Below are 22,361 nucleotides of genomic sequence, written 5' to 3'. Positions count from 1 at the left end.
TGATCTAGCAATAAACTAAACTTCTACAGCATTTCTTTATCTAACTACATGTTAATTTCAGCATTTACCAATACATTTTTTAAATCAAAAGTTTCAACTGTTAATATTAATGAATGAACCATGAACTTTCATGAATAATAAACAACAAACCTGCAACAATAGTGAATAGTGTATTGAACGAGTGGTAATCAAAGCAAAGGTACAGAAACCACAAAGGGATGTCAATGTTTGGCACCTAAATTTATTGAAACCCAGCTGCAACTTCCATTCTTATATTTACCGTGACTGAGAATCAGAAAAAGAAGTAAATCATACTGATGAGCTTTATGAGAGATGTACACGTTTAAGCATACAGACAGTATACACTTTTCATTTTATACCATGATGCTTGTTACTCGAAATCACAAATTACAGACATTAGTTCAAAAATAAATCTGCATCTCCTTTCCACAGATCAGCAGGAGAGAAAGCTTTGAAATAAACACAATGTGCACACTGGATGAATGTACACATCTGCAGAATGGAGGAAATGGAAATGTCATTCAACATGACTATCAATGCAGTCAAATCCCCAGCATAAATGTGATACAGCCATTTCCCAAGCACCATGTTATCACAGTCCTCTGAGATGATTGCCACAATGTATTCAATGCGATACAGAATGTAAAAGGAAAAGTGGAATGATGATTTACAAAATAAAATATATAAAGTGTAATACGATGATCAATTCAATTTCTATGTGGAATTTGTAAACACTTCTTTTAACAATTTTCAACAATTCTGAAAACAACGATAAATGTTAGTTTCTATTTATTTTATACAGCTTCGATTATATTTGATCAAATGTACTTATTTGTAATATACTAAAGATAATACAGATTAGTAAATATTCGTAATCCTTTAAAATTGCAAGTACATTTATAAAAGTGACAAAACCATGAATTTATTTTTTTTGTGCAAAATGCTTTAGTGAGCTATAATCTTGGCATTTATGAAAAATCTTTGTGCTGGTTTGTATAACAACAGACAAACACAAAAATCAACTGACCCACCTCCAAACCTTATGCGAATGTTCAAGGATGTTTTCCACAATTTGTCAATAAATATACGAGCCATTCAGCCTTTCTTAATACTGTGCAAAAAACACGGGTTCAGCTAGTGCAGCAGGCCTACCGAGGAGAACAAACAAGCAAGATTCAGGACACAGCTTTCTGCCCACTTGTGTCCGGCGCTACATTTATTTTCACTTTGAAAAGTTGATTTTGATCTGTAAGGCGGCTGAATCAGCGTAAGGCAGAGAAAAGCAGGCCTCTCATTCTAAACTTGCGTTTTCATCTAGAATAAGCATTGATGCCGCAATGAATAAGCAACAGGCATCGGGTTGAGGGGGCGTTCCATGACGTCTCCAGAACAAACAGGAAGCTGCAGAGATCTACAATTTAACGGGTTATAATGACCCTTTTGGCAAACGTTGGCACATTGCACGGTACGAAGCAAACCGCATCTCTATTAAATAAAATTCGAAATAGATTTGAAAAGGAAAATATACAATTTGCTGGTATGGACACACCTACACTAAAAATGAGGTGCTGGAATTGAATTTCACGCCTGCCCGATGATAAGAGGAAAACCACAGTTTTACGTCTCTAGTAAGGAAGTATGATTCAATGGAGCCTTTTTCCATAATTTGCCTACATGTTGTGTCTCTAATGAATGTAACAACTTGCCCCGAGGCAGCTTTGTGAGCTTTGCCACTCTCCCTTATTACGCCTCAAAAGAAAAACCAAAAAATACAATCCATTTTCAATTTAGGTAAGAGAATAGCGCTTTTGAGACCAGTATGACACTTTGAGTCAACATTTTTTACGAAGGGAAAAGTAACAATACTGCAGAACTGGGCATCTATGAACTAAACTCGGCTCAAAGAAACAAATTTTATCCGTGGTCCTTCCTTCAGTCTACGAGGGCAGCTCCATCACAGATCATCGTCCCCGATTCCTTCAAAGGCGTAGTTTCCATGGAAATCATTGCCGCTGATGTCGTTCGCGGAGTTGGAAGAACTGAGTCCTCTCAGGGAAACAGAAGACAGCTTGGTCTAAACAAAACAAGCTCAGAGTAAACCAAACGGTTTTGAACCTATTTACATTTTAAATTCATTGATAAATGAAGTGAAACCCATGACATTACTCACCGAGAGTTTGACTACGTGTTCACGACTAGGATCAGGAGAATCCTGAAAAACAAAAATAAGCATAGTGAGCATTAACTAAAACACGTCTTTTATATACATAAAATCCATATGTTCTGCATAAACGTCATGCTCACTAGTAATGGAGGAGACTTTACAGCCTGCTGACTGTCGGATCGATGGACAGTTCCGTTCAGACGTTTCTTCTGCATCTGCTGGAAACATGAAACATTCACCAAAATATTCAAGCTCATGGGAACACTCAAAAAATGTGAGCTATGCACCAGTGCGGTCCTTTGATTCTAAGCAATTTCGATTTTCGCAAGTCTTCACACCACAAGAGAGAGCAAAATAAACCGATTCAGGCCCCTTTTCTCACATGGCTGGATACCAGAAATATCCTCACTGAGATTCTTGAAAAACTCACTGAGATTCTTGAATGATACAAACACACACTGAAACACTTTCGAAGGTATCCGACATGTACATTAAGGAAAACAAACAGAGGCAGACTTACCTTTTTAATGCTCCCGCCAGATTTTTTTATCATAAGCTCATCGACCATAGACTGAAGACAGATGCTCATCATGATAGCCTGTGAGAACCAAAAGATCTCTTAGTACACTGGTTCTGAACTGGTGAGTCATGGACAGACATGTATTACAATTTATGCAAGTAGGTCTCGCTGCATTCTGCGGTGTGTGGAAAGCTGTGCATCACTTTGTCGATTTTGCCACAGATTTACAAATGCATATCAAATATTTGTCCTAGTGTTTAATAATGTAATAAACGATCATGTTTTTGAGCCAAGGTAGATCATGTGAAACTTCATATTACCACGTATGGAGTGTGCTCGATGTAATCATTTATTTTAACGAACATTTTTGTCGTTTACTACAAATCTGTTGATGTGTTGTGTCAACCGTCCGTGTTCGTCATAAAACATGGAGGTTTACAATGTCGGCAAGAGAATAAATGAAATTTGTTAGCTTTTAGGGATGTCCATTTTAAGAACACGATTATGATTAAAATTATCGATCAATTAATAGTAGGGCTGTCAAACAATTAATCGTGAATAATCGTTTCCAGAATAACAGTTTGTTTTTACATAATAAACGTCTGTGTACTGTGGATTTTAACTTTGTATTTATAAAAAATATATGCACTTATGTAGGAAAGATTTAAAATGAATAAACGTGTATATAATTAAAATTATTGGTAACTGTAAGTAAATAATCATATCTGATTATTTCAAATTAGTTATGAGGAAAAACAAATCTGACTTTACTATCAAATTATTTTAAATGCAATTTTGAAGTTTTGCCACCATCTGCTTGCACGATTCCTAAATGCTTTCGTGATTAATCGACACTCAGTAAGTTTAATCGGATAAATTATATTGATCGATTAATCGATCGCTGTTTAACTGTTAACATCACTACTTGCTTTGGAATCCAATCTGTCAAAATGACATTGTGTGATGGCCCATGATACAGCACTAACCTGTTGACTGGTGATGGTGACCCACTGCAGACGGTCTTTGCTCATCAAGTACTCGAAGGCCAGCTCTAGTTTCACATCACATTTGGTGGAACTGCTCGGGTTAGCGGTACCGTTCGCCACAGGCAACTGCTGCAGGATCAAACCAGGTTATTATTACAAACACAGTCACGATAATCATTGTTATTTATGCTGAGGCAATGACACGCACCATTTCTAAAATCCTCTTCATGGCAATTACCATTAAACCTCAATTACTCATCATATGCCTCTCTCAAAATGTCATCTCTGATATTCACGCACCTCCCTAAAGCCCTACGCGCTAAAATGTGTCATTAGAATCGACACAAAACAGACACCTTGTGCCCTGTTCATACAAAGGAAACCTTGACGGTCTCATTAGAGAGACTACAGCCATGATGGACCCAGTGTCTGGGCTGCACACTCTGGACCTGAAAATATGCAGTGTTACCACATCCCACTGAGAAATCATTTGGATTCGGTTAGTTTGAGTGCAGCATTTGTTGTCAATCTGCCATTAGGAAAAATAGGAATGGGGTAACAGTTCTTGCACATACCGCTGTTTTTTATTGTATTCTTTTAAACAAACTGTAATAATTTCATTTTGTTTTCAGATACTTATGATTGTAGAAAGCGGTGATTAAAATAAATATGAATGGATAGATGGAGTAGTGTCTGTTAGCTGGCTGAGGGGTGCAAGCGAGCAATAAGATAGAGAATGAGAGCAGAGTCTTTTTTGCTATTGCAAGCAACTTTTTTGCTCATTGGAGTTTCAAATGAACTTCCTTGTTTCAGCACAGAAATAGAATCAATCCAGACATCTGAAGAGACAGTCATAGCATGATTCGTAGCGAAGACCCTAGGTGAGTATTGTTGTCTGGATCCTTAAAGGGAACCCAGTGTACAGAGAGATGTATAGCTTAATGCTTTGTTATAGACTTACACTACTAGCATTTGTCGTTAGAAAAACATCAAATACTTTCAATTCTTAAAAAAACGTATGTGTAATACCAATTTTAACCTTAGGAGGCCGCCATGTTCTTTTTCAATGACGTAAACTGGTGGCACGCACAGCTAGGCAGCCAAACTAAACACAGACACACTAATCAGTTCTTCGGTAAATATAAGGTTCTGTAGTATAATATATATATATATATATATATATATATATATATATATCAAATGCTAAAATAATAAAAAATAAAGATGCTATTTGGTGTATTTTCATACATTTTAATACTGTTGGTTAGAAACGACACAAACCAAAATAATTATTATATACACAATGTTTTAGCCATTATAATACAAATTTTATCCAGATTTTGACTTTTTAATGTTGATTAATCAACATCAGTAGCCTAACATTGTTGTCTTCTCCCCCTCGGTCATTAGCTGACGGGGGCTTATATTCCTGTGTGCTCTAATACAGAATAATAACCAAACTGCAAGCATCTTATTATTGTGTTTATCAGTATATTTTCATAATTTTTAAACTATACGATTATGGTGGATGTTGATGTCTCAAATAGTCTTAAAGGCGGTAGTTTAAAGCTATGATTTAATGCACATTTACCTTGAACAGACGCTTACTGATACTGAACGCATTCTTCTTTTATGGCAGGCAGGCTTGCTTGTGTCAAGAGGACATACCGCCACCTACAGTCCCTGTGTATTTATACATCTTTGACTTCTCACATTTCAATTTTATAGATGGAAAACTGGTGTGCTTCGCTCTAGCGTTAAGGGAACAGGTTTAGGTTGCAACCATTAGACGTCAAGGAATTTGACGCAAAAAAATGGCGGCCTCCTGGTAAAATAATTTTCATGAATAATGTGACAGTTACACTGTTTTTTAATTTCACATTTATAAAGTCAATGCCATTGTTAATATATTAAGCCATACATCTCTCTATACCCAAGGTTCCTTTTAATATATACAGTAGTGGCCACATTTTTGCCTTTAATGGTTGAACCAAACCATTAAAATATGAGGCGTAAATGTATCAGTAATAGCTGTAAACGACTTACAGATGATGTTACCCGCCAGCATCTCATGCGTGTGACTTTGAAGCTGCCCTCTTTCATCTGCTCGTTGGGCAGTTTGACATGAAAGTTGAGTTCGTTGTTGCCGGCGCCGACTATGACGTGACAGCCCTTCTCAGGAAAATCTGTGATGCAAGGATCAAACTTGATGTAGCCGTAGTACTTTAGCGTCTGAGCTAATCTGATGAACTGTTGAACAAAGACACAGCAAGTTAAAAAGACCATAACTGTACACGAATGGCAGTAATACTAATCCGTCGCCACCAGCAGACATTCAAATCTCAGGCTGGACTTCAGTTCACAGACATGTGGAGGATGAAATAATGCAGCCTGGTGGAGTTCAGACGTACCTCCTTCTTTGAGCCCTTCTCCTGCAGGGATTTCAGCTGTCTGTGCTGATCTTTGTTCACCAGGATCCAGCCCCGCTCGATGTCAGACACCGTCTGAGTAGAAACGGAGAGTGAAAGAAGTTTCTTGTTTCTCTCGCACTGTAACTTTTTTCTGTGTAGCTTAACATTGTTAGGGTACTGTATTTTTGTTGATTTTAACCAAAAATTACACCTTCAAACAAAGACCATCATTTTGTAAAATAACCACATGAAAGTATGTGAAGAACAGCAGCCGCAATATTTTTCACAACACACATCAGTGACGAGCGTTAAATGTAATATACATCACAATGTCATTTTAAATGTTACCTGAGCATACAACAAGTTCAGTCCCACACGGTCGTCCATGACATCACTGTCATACGCTGTGTCCCAGTAGCTGAAGAGAGACAATAATGATGGTTAAACAAAAGGTAAATCACATCCATAACTGAAATTCAACTTTTGTGATCACATCTATTTTCTAATGCATTTTACTACATAATCACACAATCGATACAAATGTGCGTGAGAAAAACAAGATGATGGTTTGCCAATAGTAAGAAAAAAGGCTTCTGTCCTTTTATTTAAAAATATATTTATATAAAATATATATTTCTAATAGAACCCCTGCAATGCTAGCTTATCAATGCTAAAAGAACAAAGACTCATTTGAAGGCCTTTAGACGCCATACAGATACATTTTATTATTGTCTTGCTAGGCTTTTGAGTGTCGTTACGGAGCTGGTAAACTGTTCCGCGTGGCTCTTAGCATAGTTCTATGTAGTTGCTAATGTTCTTTCATATAATGATGTCATATTTTCTTCCCATGTCTTTCCTCTGCAAGTATCCAATCATTGCAGTCGGATCTATATCCCCATTTCAGATCTAGTGAGCAGGTGGGATTTGGCTGAAGGTTGTCTGTACCCTTCTGGAAAGTAGGTCAAGAGGCCTGTGGTTTCTCTTGAGATGAAAAACTAAATACCACCATAATGAAGATATGAGATATACATGAGAGATGTAATATAGGGCCCTATGAAATCTGTTTTATTTTTTCCCAAATTCAGTTTTATTTTCTCCTACACAGGACTGTATATTCACAAGTTGCTGTTTATATGGGTCTATACTAAATCTAATGGTTATACCTAGTATTATATTTTCTATTTATTTCTCGCAGCAGCAACAATCTCCCTCTATGTATTGAATTTTAAATACCAGAAGGGAAATTATATATTTTTTTATAATTATATAGTTTTAGATGATTATTTTTGTTATTATACATATTATTATCCCCAATTATTACTGTATTTGCCTATAACAATGTTTAAAACGATCTCGAATGTCAGTCGTTCCATCAACCATAACACACATTTTCTTCCCACTGATCTTGTTCAGTATGGCTTTCATGTGTGTGTTGCTCAAAGACGCGAGGTAAGTGGGTTTGATGAAGGATGCTTTCATTTTGAGGCAACGATCCTCCTTGCTTGCAGTAGCCTACTTTGTGAAGTCTTTCAAAAAACTGAAATATTTTCTCAGTCTCAGATGGTCTCTTCGACATGATTGTCTCAACTTTGAATAAATGTTTATAAATATGGCGTAATTCCGCGCCTTACTAACGTAACGTCATCACATATATACGGCGCCTAATACAAACAGGGAATATGCATTTCTGTCATTCTATTTGTCAGTTAATAAAACCATGGCAAAGAACAGCTATTTGTAAATGGGTTATAATGGGTTTTGAAAATGATTTAATACAAAATGTGTCAAATTCCGTCACAATCCGTGTTATACAGTAAATTTTTTATGTCAGGGTTCCGCGATTCCGTCCGTGTTTTCTGCATCGTGGAAATCATAGGGCCCTAGTTATAGCTGCTAAACAACTAAAATGGTGCTCACATACCAACTTTAAATATTTTGTTATATGCTTTTTTTATCTAGATTCCATTTCACAATGTTGTATATTCAGTACTTTCATGCTGGTAATATTATTTTTTTAATAATTCTCCAAAAATATACAGTATGCAGTATGCTAACAATGACATCCAATGGTCAGCTGATAAATACGATGCAGTTAATAAACTACTTGGAACATCAACACTCATACACTATTCCTTTACCAATATACTAATATATGTTACCTTTCCTGCTAATAAGCATTGCATTTATTTATTGATTGTATAGTGTTTGTATTGCCCTTAATGCCCTTACACTATTGTGACAGATTTATAGGAGTTAGAAAAGGAATGTCTAAATCCTGCAAGGCCCCAAAACTCTCTATCCCCAGGATATGCATTGCAAGGACTTTGGAATCATTGTGAGTTACAGTTTAATGGAACAACATGAGAAACTATCTGTTCTTATATGCTCATCTCTACAACAGGAAGTCAAAATGTGCCTCTCTAGTGAAGTTAAACAGGGTCAAAGACAGAGCCTTGTGGGGTGCCTCTTCCTAAGGAAAATATTAATGTAGAAAAGTCTTTGGGAGCTCTGTTTAAACTGTTATTTATACCTTGGCAAGTCCTTGCGGTGATTCAAGGAAGTATTTTAAAATCTTAAAGGCTAAACAGGGCATTTTATGTGGTCTATTTAGTATACTTTCAACTTTTACTCTAAACAACATATGTGTATACAATTTTGTGTACTCAGCTGTAGCATATAAAAGCACTTTCAAAATGTTCAGTTTGATTCTCAAGCAATAACCTTGGAGTCTTGTACCTTTTGCGGAGGACGATGTGGTAGTCAGGACTATGCAGGCTGGAGATGGACACGTAGGGCAGCTCAAATTCTTGCAGTTTCCTCACGACTGTGGCACAACAGGAGGCAAGAAAGATTTTGTCAGTAGAATGAGAGAACAGATGAAATGTATGAGTGTCTTCAGACTCAAGGACATTTGGACAGTAAAACAAATCACAACAGACAAAGTGAGATGGGGAAGAGTCCATCTGGCTAAAGCCGCACAGGCCACAAAAACATGTTCATCACTTTGTGTGAAAGGAGGGACATAAGGAAGGTATGAGGGAGAAAATCAATTCTGCAGCTGTTAGAAAATATGTTTTTTCTAGACTCGGGAAAGGAAAAATGGTAGCCAGGGATTTAGAACTGAAATGGGCACTAGGCTTTTTATAAACACTAAAACAGGAGAGTGAAAAGAGGGGACAGATCTATAGCGCATGCCTTCATAACTTTGTCATTCTACTCTGTGTCTTACCATTTCAGTAGTCTGACATTAGACAGCATGTTAAGACAAGAATTATATTATTTGATGGGAGTGTACTCTTAAAGAAATAAGCCATGAAAGGTTGTGTGTCAAAGTGTTGTTATCAAGGGTATAGGAGTAGGAATCAAAAATGTTTTAGTCCAAAAATGCCCATTCAAGTACATGCAAGACTTTTTCTAAAGTTGTCATTTAAGTCAACCAATATTTCGCAAATGGTTGGAACCTAGATGGATATTAATATTAAATGGTAGGAAACTCAATAAAGGCTTTTTTTTCAGTTTCCTCGATTTGTAGTTTCTGTGTTTGCCTTTACTAAATCACTTGTAAGGGTAGAACACAATTCCTCTCATGGCTTACTGATATGCAATAGTGCCAACAGCTGTATGATAAAAACGCCAAAGTTCAAGACACAGCTCCATTTTAAAATAATTCTTCACATAAACATGTTGAGTGACCATAATGACAAAAGAAACAATTCTTATTTTTTATGATTTATTGTATATAGAATACTGCAGTGTTCATTATAAATGATTTATCTGTGCAGGTCTTTTGTTCAATTTATGTTCCCCCCTAAACTCACCAAAAACATCCTACCATCCCTCTCAAAACCACATCTTTGCATGATATATACGTCTCAACCAGCGGGTGGGAACACCTCCATCCATCCAATCAATCCCCAAAAAAATGAAATCAAGTCCCTCCCTACATTTTTCTCTCATTAAAAACTTCAAAACAATGCAAATTATTTTTACTATTATGCAGCTAGCCAAACATGTATTTGGCACATATCTCTTGGTCTCCACCATCTGTTCTCCCCAAAATGGGTTCTGTTTGCAGGCCATTATGTTTTTGTCAAAAGCATATTACTGCCAAGAATGAGCAGGGCGCCAGGATGGGTTTTTGGGGAGGATTCTTGCGGGGACTGGTTTTCATCATATCTGACAAGAATTTTGCATTCAGGTGAGGATCTGGCAACCAGCTGAGTGGGAGGCACATAGCATGTTATTCCGCAGGGACGGAGCAATGTCTCGGTTCCAAAAGTGGTTTAACAATGACTATGCGTATAAAAAAGGATTAAGGAAAATTCTGTAAACAAAACGACTTCGATATATCTCTACAAGGTGAAGGCTGCCAAACATCTGTGTCAAATCAGAAAAGAGATGCCCTCCAGTTTCAAGAACCGAACCAACACTATTGTATCTGAAGAATAATAATCCTGCTGCCAAAATCTATTTTGCTCTCCAAAGGATTTATCCTTTGAAAGACTTACAGTTCCATAAGGCACAAAGGAAATAAAAAACGAGAGCAAAATAACCAAGGAATGGTCTATTTTTTTGCACTCTATTTACCCAGTATGCAATGATCTAATGATGTGTATTGTGCAAGAAATGGAATCAACTAGACGTCAGAAATTCATCTGTGTGTCCCTTGGGGGTGTTTGGAGAGGAATGATGTAGGCACACAGTACTGGTCATTTAAGAAACTGCTGAAAGCTAGAACATTATTTAATATGAACTCGGCAAAGCTTGAGCAAACAAGCTCTTAAAGTGAGTGTGCAACCCGCTTCATTTTGGACAGAGCAAGTATTCTTATCTTTGCATTTCAGGCAATGCGCAATAAATCAATACAGTGACAACCAATTTGAATATCGCTGCTGCCTGCATTTATTCCTGCCAACAAAGTCTTAACTAACCTTGTTTATAACAGACTGGAGGAAAAAGCAACACGGTACATCTATTTGTCCTGAAGCGTTGTTTGTTTTTCAATCTCTAGGCAACCATAATGCAGTAGCTTTTTTCTTTGGTGCATTTTATCTCAAAGTCGCATATCTGCGGAGACAGAATGCTTCTAGCTGACACCTAATATTAAAATAAAATGATTAGATGTTTATTTAAATCCCTAACTCTAAATATAAGCAGCATTTATAATGATGCCTGGCTTGCCTAAATTAACTTTGAGGCCTACAGCAACGCCGCGTCATGCCAACAACAGCTTGACCGAAGCGTCATCCACTTCAACTCGGTTTACTTTTAAGAAGAGTGGGCGGCCTTCTTCGCTGGACGCAGCAGACTTCTCTTTTGAGCTGCCAAGAGTGCATTTGGATTCGATCACCGAAAAAGCACGTAGACTTTTGGATACAGTTCACTCACGGCCGAGCCACGTTACAGTCGCAGCCAGTACAGATTTCTCCAAAAGTTTAAGCCCAATGAAGGTCAAAGGTCATACTCACATGTGCAGCCCCCATCCGCCCTCTCCTGGACCAGAAAGAGGCTGAAGTATCCTACCAGCTCATCAGGGAGGTCCAGCTTTGAAGCCACAGCCTGCCGAGAACATTGTACGTGTCATTATGAATCCACAATGCGTTCAATTGCCATTAGAATACATGTTTGCTTATTTAGATTTAAAAAATACAACAGCATTTAAGAGAGTTTTTTTAGTTTTGTTTCACTGTAATTCTATTAATATTTTAAGCTAGCTTTTATTTCATTTTTTTAAGTTTGCTTGTTAATTGTAGTTAAATTAAAATTTTGTTAATTACTTTTTTTCAATATTATTTTATTTATTTTCAGTTACTAATTTAGTGCAATAAGTTTCAAAATAATATTTAGGCCTATTTTTTATTTGATTTCAATAAACATAAATGTTTTTATACTTCAAGTAAACAATAGTAACTTTGGGTACAACCACATACCAAACAAATCTGAAAAATCCTGTCTTTGAAAGAACTAAGAGCTGAAAAAGTGGTTTGGATATGATCCTATTCACAGTTAAAGTGTTAAACATTACAGCCTTGGAGGTCTCATGATCGTGATACTCTATTACGTATGAGACGAGATTTATGCAGAACACTTGACTTTCCATCAGGTGCTAAAGGGCACTCGAGGCCAGCCCTGTGGTTGTGAAGTACAGTAGAAAGCAATTGTCCTGTGGCGGTGTGTTCTGTGTATGCCTGCGGGGTGCATTTAAATAAGGAATCACTGAGAAACACAAGCACATGTGGTTCACATGAGTAAGATGTAATATACAACCAAGAGTTCCTCAATGCATAAGAGGTCTTAAGCTGCAGACAGAAATGTGTGATTCTGATCAGAGAGCTGATGTAAAAATAAATTGTATGCATTCATTGGCAAACAAAGTTTGTAAACTCAAAGAAAAACGCATAAAGGTAAGAAAAACTGCATTTATGTCATTTCTATGTATTTCTGACATTGAACACATTATGTTACTTTGTAAGACACGAAGGATTTACAGTTTAGGGTTAATTCATAGTAGCTCACTATAACAAAAAAGTCAGGCAGCCATACATGTTGCAATATTAATATTCAAAATGGCAATAATACATAAACATGACGCTGAGGATGATCTTTAAGAAGCCTTGAGAACACAGGGAAGACATTCTGCAAACGACTTCTTGTAAAGGACATAAAACAACATTCTCACCTCGAGAACGTCTTCGGTCTGATCAGACGTGAAGATATTGATTTTGACTTTCTGGCCATTGGACAGGTAGATTTCCAGCTGCACCTCCTCAGTGGGGATCTGCTGTGTCTCCTGTGCAAAAGCATGAAAGTGCTGTTCTTCAAAATGCTTTTATAAATGCAACACAAATTCAACTTCTGCTTTCTGGCAGGTTCAGCTGATGTCAGTGAACAATCTGATGAACACGCAGTACCAGTGACATCAATCACACCCTTCCGGGCAAACTGAGAATGCAAAATTGGAAGAAGCCATGTGGTTTGATTTCCCGTGTATTCCCATTTTGCATTCTCAGTTTGCCCGGAAGGGTGTGATGAGGTGCTTCCATATTTGCTTTACTTAAAGCGTTTTTTTATTTCGATTTTTACTGAATGAAGACTCCCCTAAGTTAACAAATTCATTGTCAAATTGAGACCTGTCCCCCAAATAATATGCTTATAAATAACCTATTTTGAATTTAAAACAGGAATGAGTTTGCAGCCCAGGGTAAACATATAAACACAAAGCCACAAGGGCAAAACACAACAGTGCTGACTAGAGCCGACTGTTATTTATGGATAAGCCTCATTGTTCTTTCACTGTCCTTTCTTTTGCTTTTTGCAGATTCTTCATTTTTCTTTCCTGCATGTTCCATCTCCCGCTGAGGCGCGTGGCCTCAGAGCAACAGCTGATCTTTACAGAGATTGGAAAAATTTTAAAAGCTGGGCCAAGTCCAATCTCATATTCTGTTCCTGCAGACTGCTTTATGAAGGGCACCTGGGGGATCTCGCTGAAAAATGTGCCTTACACAGAGTTACTGAATACTGGAATGTAGGAAAGGGGAAAATGCCACGGGTCTGCATTCAACAAGCATAAATCAAATCCACTTACATTTTTAACCTCTCATTGTTTAATTGGGTCGTCGTGTTTTTCTCAACCTGTTCCCTGATTGTTTTTTGTTTAATCTTTATTGGCTTACTATTTTAACCTTTCTTGAATGTTTTGAAAACAGAATTCCTGAAAGGAAGATTAACATTATTGAGAATTATGATGTTATAAATGTAATTATGTTTATATTATAGGACAATACGAAATATGTTTGAACGTGAAAAGGAGAACAATAATTCTGTTTTACAAAGGGTTCATTTTAAAGCCGTTTGTTGATAATTATGCGGCGTCGTGAGGTTTTTTTAACTTACAAGAACTGTTCGTGTTTACAGTACATTATATTCTCAGCATAAAAGGCAGAAGTTTTTAATTTAACAGTAAAAAGTATAAATATTACTCACCTGTTGAGATTTTCTTAAGAAGCTGTTAAACATCTCACTGGATCCCAAAATGGGGTCCTGGCGAACTGTTGGGAATAAAAGAAAAAGAGACAGCAGTTATTAGAAAGTTGAAGGAAGCCACCGTGAAACAGCCACATAAAAAATTAAGAGACCGTTCTGAATATTCATTTAATCGGCATGTCTAGATGTATTGTGACCATTCCCGTCTCCGTTGAATTTCAACTAAATTAAACCTGAGTAGAAACATAAAGTCATCGAACTGCAATGTAAAAGACTGACAGCATGACAAGACTGAAAACTGTGAGAAAAATTTAGGTCATCACATAAAATAAATAATTTTTGAACTTTTCAAAAATAAATGTACAAATATTTTGGTGGTGATTGAACGCCGTTTCATGCATTCTGACTTCTTTACAATGTTAAATGTGCTGGTTTCTCATGCTTAACATGGTCAACTTGTCAGAAAACGAGTTGGACATATTGCGTAGTATTTCTCACCCAAGGTTCGTATAGGTTTCGGAAAGTTTTTTTCGAAAATGAAAAAGTCCCTTATTGGGCGATTCTCCCGAAAAGCATGGCAAGGCAAAATAAATAGATCGTCCTCTCATCAACAGACAAGGGATAGGAAGACCCGCCTACCATCAAGGTTAGCTGCGCTGCGTCAAGATTGGCTGCCCAGTGGGCCTGCAGCTAGTTACTCTTGCGATAGTGAGAGAAGTTGAGGTGTGTTTGTTTGTTAACGGCATTTCAGTGATTGATGTTATATAAACGGTGGATATAACGCTGGACTTGGAGTCAGTTTAAAACTAATTGATTTAGCTGTCCAAGCGCTGTGTATCAGAGGTTGGGCTTGACTTTTTATAGTAATAAATAGTGCCATAAATAGTAAATTGGACTCTCTAAATTTTCAAATTAATTCCATATTTTACCCAACTGTGGGTAAAAAGAACCCACCATGAAAGCATGTATATCACCGTTTGAAAGAGTTCCTGGAAGACTTGTGGGTCAAGAGTCTGTGAATCATTCTTTTAAACCAGTAGATCAAAACAAACCAGGCAAAGAAAACAGTTCACTGAAATGATTCGGATATCTTGTTGCTACTTGAGAGCAAGGACAGTCTAGGACAAACATTGATATATGATGTGTGCTCTCTCTACAGAAGCTCTATGCCTTGAACTCAAATCATACAAAGTGAACATAAAACAGGGAAGTTATAAAATGTTCTTACCTTGAAAGTTGTGCCATTTCATGCAGTTGTTTTGTTATTTTTCAACTTGTATAACTCCTTTAAAAGTTTCAACTGCTGGACATATTAACATTTTCCTGAGAGTGTTCTGCCTCAGAAGAACCATAAAGCTGTGTTCTATGTTTTGAAAGTCCATTTTCAAATTCTAGGAAATATTGCACAACATAACCTTTTCTTCAATAATTCCACTACGGCTCTCTGACTCGTCTAATTTTAGAAAAAAAGAAATACTGGCACAAACAGGAACTACAATGTTTATTTTCACTTCCAGTACCGTACACGGCAAGCAACCGCTCGAATATGTGACCGACACTTTGCACAAACTAACAAAACATTCCCTGCGAACAGCTTGTGTGTTTGTAATGGTTAATTTTCCATAACCGTGTTAGTCAGTGATGTAACTTGGGGGAGTCGAGGCCAACAGCGGCTCCCAGACTGTGAGCAAATAAGCTCAACAAGGCTTGGCTTGTTCGATGAAAAGTGCCAGTGCTGGGACAGATTAGAGCGAGCAGTTCTTGGTGCTGCCAGAAATGCTGCTTTGCCTTTGTGTGTAGTAAAACTCAACCCGTTACAAGAAATGTATGGGAAACTCCTCAACATTATACCACACTGGTGGTCCAAACTATTTCATGACTTTCCTTAAGGCATAGTTAATCCAGAAATTATAATTTTGTCATCATTTATTCACCCTTAAGTTGTTCAAACCTGTATGTAGATATGTCCTCTGTGGAAAACAAAATAAATATTTTGAGAAATGTCTGAGTTTGTGTCCATATGGAAGTCAATGGGGGAAAATGCAGGTTGGTTACTTTTGTGTTCTGCAAAAGAAGGGCATGAAGGTTTGACATGACGGTGAGTAAATGAAGGGGTAGGGGTGAACTTTCCTAGTTTTTAAGCATGTGCAAGAATGGCAAAATATTAACAAGCTCTATCCTCTTTCTATCCTCATTTTGGCTCTGTCAGTACATGCTTTAGAGTAGCATTTAAAAATGTGATAGAAAAAAACAGAAAAGATGTTTTCATCAAAATAATAGGGGGCCCAGGACACACCCATTACATCAACATCTTAGACCAGTGAAAGTTAGGTGTTTAACCCTAACCAGTATGAGCTGTGAGCACTAAAACAAACTCAAAAACACTTTCGCTCTGCCCAGATGAAGTCCAAAATGTTGACCTTTCAAATGATAACCTTTTCAGTGATAAAAACCATTCTCACCAGCTTGCATGTATTTTTCTAACTGTTCTCTCCTCTGATCGACTTCTGCTGGTGTGAGGGTGAAGATCTTCTTTGGCGGAAACGCTGGCACCACGTTGTTTCCGTATTCTTTTTTTATCTGAAAGAACACAATAAAACGTCCATTATCCTTTAGCTGATGAGGTCAAGTTTTCAAAACAAAAACCCTTTGAGAGAACAAAACTGAACAACAGACTACTCACTGCCCTTGACCATTCTGAAATACTCTGGGCTGGGCGGTATGACGGAATATGTCAACCGTAAGAAATCTTTCTATTTCGTGTTTTCTGCAGAATGTAAATAAGTAGGTGTGGTAGACTCGGCGCTCTGCAAGTTGGGTGTTATGATGAATGTAAATGACTCTAAACATAACATATGAACAAATCAAATATTTGTCTATAGTTTTGTGATTTACTCCAGTCCGGCGCTTTCTATAGAGAGCGAAGAGCATCGAAGACCTGCAGTATTGACCCAATTCAAAGCATCTACTAAAAATCACACCTACTGTTGCTCCATCTGCATCCCTGTTCTTATTTAGTGGCATAACGCATGACTTTATGTTGGACATTACATGAATTGAAAATAACTGAAAAAACACTGAATCACAATGAACAACATTTCTTTCAAGGTGAATTTTTAGTGACTAATTATTAAGGTTTAAATGCCCCACCACTTCATGACAACATTTGCAAATTACATATGATCTGACCAGACCCTGTAACCTAGCAACAGTTAATGTGAAACAACACAACATGGTCCTGATGCGGAGTTCAATTTTTGCTTATTCATGAGGAAAGGCGACATTAATGGTTGTCAGAGAGAGTTAGGAAGACTCATTAAGCAGGCCCAGCTTATTCAATTCTGGTAAATATGTTCACAGTTCAATATTCCTTTTCTGCAAATCGTGACTAGGATGTCCTTAACCAATTACTTAAACACCAGAGCTGGGCGAATTAGCAAAAACTGAATGATGCATCAATAAAGGTTATTAAACTAAATATTATTAAAAATGTTAATTAAAACCTAATAAGGCTAAATAATAATGATACTAATAGTTGTTGTTGTTGTTATAATTATTTAAGTTGAGGCCCCAGAATGATAAATAAAATAAAATTAATGATAAAGATTAACAAATGAAATGACAAAAGCAAATAACAAAATTGCTACAAATGTTCTGATTATTAATTGACCGATTTAACAGCTATTCCAAACTATTTATTTAAATATTGCGTACTTCATGATGCTTCGTGTGCATGTATTCAAAACCAATACTTGCTACACTGAAATGGGAGAAATGGGAATTTTCTCAAATAAAGCCCATGCCTCTTGACATCAAAGGGAGTTTACCTGTTCATGGAGGCCTAGAAGTTGGCTGTAACGTACACGACAATGCAAGACGCCATTGACGTGGATATTGTAAGCCTGGGAAAGGAAGGGAACACCACAATTAGTCTTCATTCAAGTTCATTCCTCATTTTAATCAGAGAGCAGCACATTAGCCCTACAACAAACAAAGCAATTTCCCTTTTCCTATTCATCCTTGAATTATGCGTTCAGTTCAGTTAAGTTATTTTCCCCAAAAAGCCATTTTCAGACCTCTCTTTCATCTTTCCAATTGTTGCTGATATTGCATCCGCACCAATACATTCAAGAAGGCTCTGTCATCATATTTCAAATAGCACCGACTGCTCTCCACCATTTGTTGTCACAAGAATGTGAGCCGACACTTTTTGTGTTTTTGAAATGTTTAGAGCAGTAAAAGAATTATGGTAGTGGAGGAAACAGCAAAGCATTCTTTATACCATTGTTTCTCAAACGGTTTCATTATATTTACCCCCTTAGTGCACCATCACTTTGTAGCCCCCCGAATAAAGACTTACAATCTTAAACTTAGAATTTTTATTAATCCAAAAAGATATTGAGTTAGACAATGCTGGAAAATTCATTATTTTGGCTGGTGTGCTCATTTTCTGATGTTTGATTGCATAAAATTATTAACAAATGCAATATTTTATAAAATGTCACCAAATTTGTGGACCCTCTGGATCCATCTTGGGGGCCGCCAGTTTGAGAACCACTGCTTTATACAACTAACAATCAAGGTTGGAGAGCATTACCATGTCAAACTGCATGGCAAATTACAGAAAAAAGGCATTTTATCAACTAGACATAAACCAAAACAAGTCTAGGTGGTCTACAGGGTTCAAAGTACAGGGACTCTCAAGAGACAGGCTGAGTAAATGAGATGAGAAAACCAAATATGAAGGGCCTTAGAATATGTAATCAAACCTAAGTAGCTACAGAAGTGAGTTCTGCACATCATGGTGGTTTACCATTTCATTATTTCTTCATAAGTGGGTTGTGTTACACAAAATGTTTTTGTCTCACTGTGGCGATCCATACAAATGGTCCAAATGACCCATTTATAAGCGTTCATGTAACTGCATGGGAGTCAAAATTTGTAACCATGACCCAGTTATTGACAACAATATATGCAAATTACAACAGCTCATACATGAGTCATCAAAGATCTCTAAGCCAGAACAAGCAAAGGGAGAACAGGCATGCTATTCTGAACCATCACACTTTGTCTGAACAGGAATTCATCCATTTACATTGCAACCCCCTCGTGTTTAAGGCTCATCTGCAAAGTGTGCATATTTTGTGACCTGAGCACCTCGAAATACTTGGCTTTAGAGGTAAGATAGTCTGAACATACCAGCTCTACTCATGAGTGAATGCTGACACAAATGACACATCATCTACTTATAAACAACGTCTGGTGCTTGGAGAGATTTCAGCTGTGAGAAACGGCAAGCTAAATGTGTCTAGTTAAAAATGTAAAGGCTGAAAAGGGTTATAAAGTTATCGCAGTGAGGAACAACTCCCTTGCACATCTACACATCTGGCCAATGTTTTTTATTTCAGAGGCCTTAAGAGACGTATGACAGCTGCACTGATAGTGTTTGATGAAGAAATTCTCTCTGCATGAGTAACAAATAAACAAACAAAAGAAAGCATGTTGGCAAACAACTCTGCCCTGATTTAGATTATTTGGTGACTAAGAGTCAACACCATAGGGTGCACATCTGCCCTACATCTGACTCCCAGCAAAGTACTCAGACAAACAGATCTCAACAGATCCTTAGGAACCAAGTCTGTTATGAAAAGGTTGTTTTAGCTGTCACGTCCCAGATGTTATTCCAGCCTCCAGTTATGAAAAATAACTGTTAAACTGAACGAAATGGCAACCTTCCACGGCATGGCTGAAGGAAGGATGCCAGGAGAGCGGACAGACAGCGACAGACAACGCATTACGTATCTGCTGTCACTGTACGGCTTGTTAATGATTAAGTCCTTTGTCATGACACCTGAAATAAAGTTTAAATGCATAACTTGGCTGTACAAATGTATAACCCCCTCTGCTCAGCAACACTTCCGCTAAATGCTGCTATAAACAATAACAGTGGAAGTGGTGACCAGTGACGTCTCGTAACTTACAGTGATATAAACGCTTAGTTAAAATATATACGATGCACTGTGTGAGGTTCTCAAGTTCACAAACAAACACTCCATAGGAAAAATGTATCCGCATCTGAAGTAATGCTCAAGTACCTCCAAAAGCTAGCCGCATCGCGTATGTGACCTCTATACACTCACCACATATGTAGATCCGTTTTCATCGGACCGGACCTCCGTCTCGGGGATAGAGAAATGCATTCTTGATTTACGATCAAAAGTCAAAAGCGAGGATATTCAGGCAAAGTCCTCGATGTTGGTTTGCTGTCACGCGGGGTCCAAACGGACTGACGCAGGATCTTCACTTTCCTACGCGGTAGTCGTATCCAGCCCGGTCACAATCAGAGATTAATTATGCCGCAAAAGTTCCCTTTTCGCAAACTTTCCTAATGTTCGGGGCTGAACTTTTCCAATAAACATCTAAGCAGCAGCCATGTTGCAACTGGAGGTAATTCCACGTTCATTGTCGGTATTTTATCCGCCTGTGTCGACAGTCCTCTCACTTCCTCGCGCCGTGTAAAAGAATGTCGGGATGAGGTCTCTGCAAAACGCAAAGTATCGTCGCAAGGCCCGCAATGAACTTTCAGATTACTCCACGTAAAGGTGGTCCGTGTTCGTCCAAAGCCCCCGTTCCTGCCTATACTGGTAGTACATATGGAGGAGAACGGAGATAAAACAAATCAAGAATTGGTTTTCCGCAAGCGTGCATTCCGAGATAAAGATGTCGTGCTCGTATTTAAGGTGTTATATTTGAGCTACATTGTAGCGGAGCCTTACAGCATTACACGAGATATCGCTCTGCTTTGATATAATGTGTTCAATATGTATCCCTGCTGCTCTCTCTCGAAGCTTTGCATTGCAACAGTCCGCTGGATCAAACCATTCAGTGCGGATCGAGGGGGGGAGTCGTTGCGTAAAAACATTCATTCGAGATGTTGCAAGCGCTGTTTGCCTTGGCGGAATCCTTTAATCATTACATTTACTTATTGGCATTTAGACGTGAATGTTAAGGTATATACGCTGTGCGGTAACATGTAACGAACTGTTACGTGATTTGAAGAGTATTTTAAACGGTGTGACAGGCACAAAGACTAAATCCTTTATAGTATCACAAAAACTTATTTAAAAGTGACCTGTCTTAACATTCTGTAGGGCCCTTGCCTCCAAGTGGTTGCTTATATATTCAAAGATTTATATAGGCTAAGTTTATTATTTGGGACGGTGAGAGACTTAATTGTATTGGATCTGCGCGCGTCCTCGTGAACCTTTAGTCACATGATCATGGCGTCACCTGACTGTGATTGTACAAAAATGACTGTCGCTAGAATTTCATAGTTTTATTTAAGTAACACCGCATATAGGAATTTATAGTCTGTCCGATATTTGACCTGTGTTTTGACTTCATAACCCTATATGTTTTGCTTAAAGTCTATATGTTTTCTTGTACAGCTGCTTTGTAACAATGAAAATTGTAAAAAGCGCCATGTAAATAAAGTTTACTTGACTTATAATAAAAATGTAGTAATACTTTTTGGGAAATTTCGTCTAGATACTAGGCTAAGATAATATCTACAACACCCATCTTTTAGTTTTTTTTGCATAGATTTAAAGCTGTTTTATGAGTCACTTGCCACTAATTCTAAAAACAAGAAAGGTTTTAGAACATATCTTGTAAGAAAAACTGGATAGGTTGTGCTTATTTGTATTATTTGGTATTTAATCATATTTTCTTTATGTATATTTATGAAGTATATTGATATGTATCCCCCTGTATGTTGTTCGTCTGATGTTGTTTGTATGTTTCTTGAAAGCAAAATAAAAAAAACATCTGCCGTATCTTAAAGTCCCCTCATGTCCATTGTTTTTCAAGAGGAGTTTTCTTTATATGTTAATTCTTTCTTAGAGGTGAATAGTTCAAAAGCAAATTATTGATATTCTTTGTTGATGTATTTTGGTTTCACAGTGTGATTTTTACAGCGTTTCTTTCTTTCCTTCTTTTTTTGTTTACGTAATATATGTGGGAATTTATGGTGTACAATTCGCAACAGACTGTGGAGGATTCATGTCTTTATTGTCTTTTGTTGTGAATCATAAATCATAATAAAGGATTAAAAAAAACATCTGCGGTATCGATTGTGTTTAATGTTTTGTTTGTTTTAATGTTTGTGTCGGCAGTGAGGATACTAATGCACGTGTGAGATTCGACATGGCATGTCTCTAAATGAATGTATAAGAATACTGTAATGCTATTTTTTTACCAATATAGTTATTATAAAT

General features: G+C 37.4%; 1 protein-coding gene across 3 annotated transcripts; it reads right to left on the bottom strand.

Annotated features, from left to right (window-relative positions):
- Positions 1-223: 223 nt before the first annotated feature.
- On the bottom strand, positions 224-21,027 carry snx17 (sorting nexin 17). Of its 3 annotated transcripts, none has more exons than XM_079475423.1 (16): positions 20,862-20,972; positions 20,226-20,726; positions 17,913-17,987; positions 16,548-16,665; positions 14,086-14,150; positions 12,782-12,892; positions 11,571-11,661; positions 8,839-8,926; positions 6,451-6,520; positions 6,103-6,195; positions 5,738-5,941; positions 3,692-3,820; positions 2,706-2,783; positions 2,326-2,400; positions 2,192-2,233; positions 224-2,095 (listed from the first exon to the last, which is right to left on the bottom strand). In XM_079475423.1, the coding sequence occupies exons 2-16, from the start codon at positions 20,283-20,285 to the stop codon at positions 1,976-1,978; spliced, it is 1,419 nt and encodes a 472-aa protein (XP_079331549.1). In that variant the 5' UTR covers positions 20,286-20,726; positions 20,862-20,972; the 3' UTR covers positions 224-1,975. The 3 variants fall into 3 exon arrangements, with proteins under 3 accessions (XP_079331549.1, XP_079331548.1, XP_079331547.1); XM_079475422.1 differs by having other exon boundaries at positions 2,326-2,403; positions 20,862-20,932; XM_079475421.1 differs by having other exon boundaries at positions 2,326-2,403; positions 20,226-21,027.
- Positions 21,028-22,361: the final 1,334 nt, after the last annotated feature.

Source organism: Barbatula barbatula (genome assembly GCF_947034865.1).
Source record: "Barbatula barbatula genome assembly, chromosome: 15".
NCBI classification, from domain to species: domain Eukaryota; kingdom Metazoa; phylum Chordata; class Actinopteri; order Cypriniformes; family Nemacheilidae; genus Barbatula; species Barbatula barbatula.
This window is presented reverse-complemented; position numbering and strand designations above follow the sequence as displayed.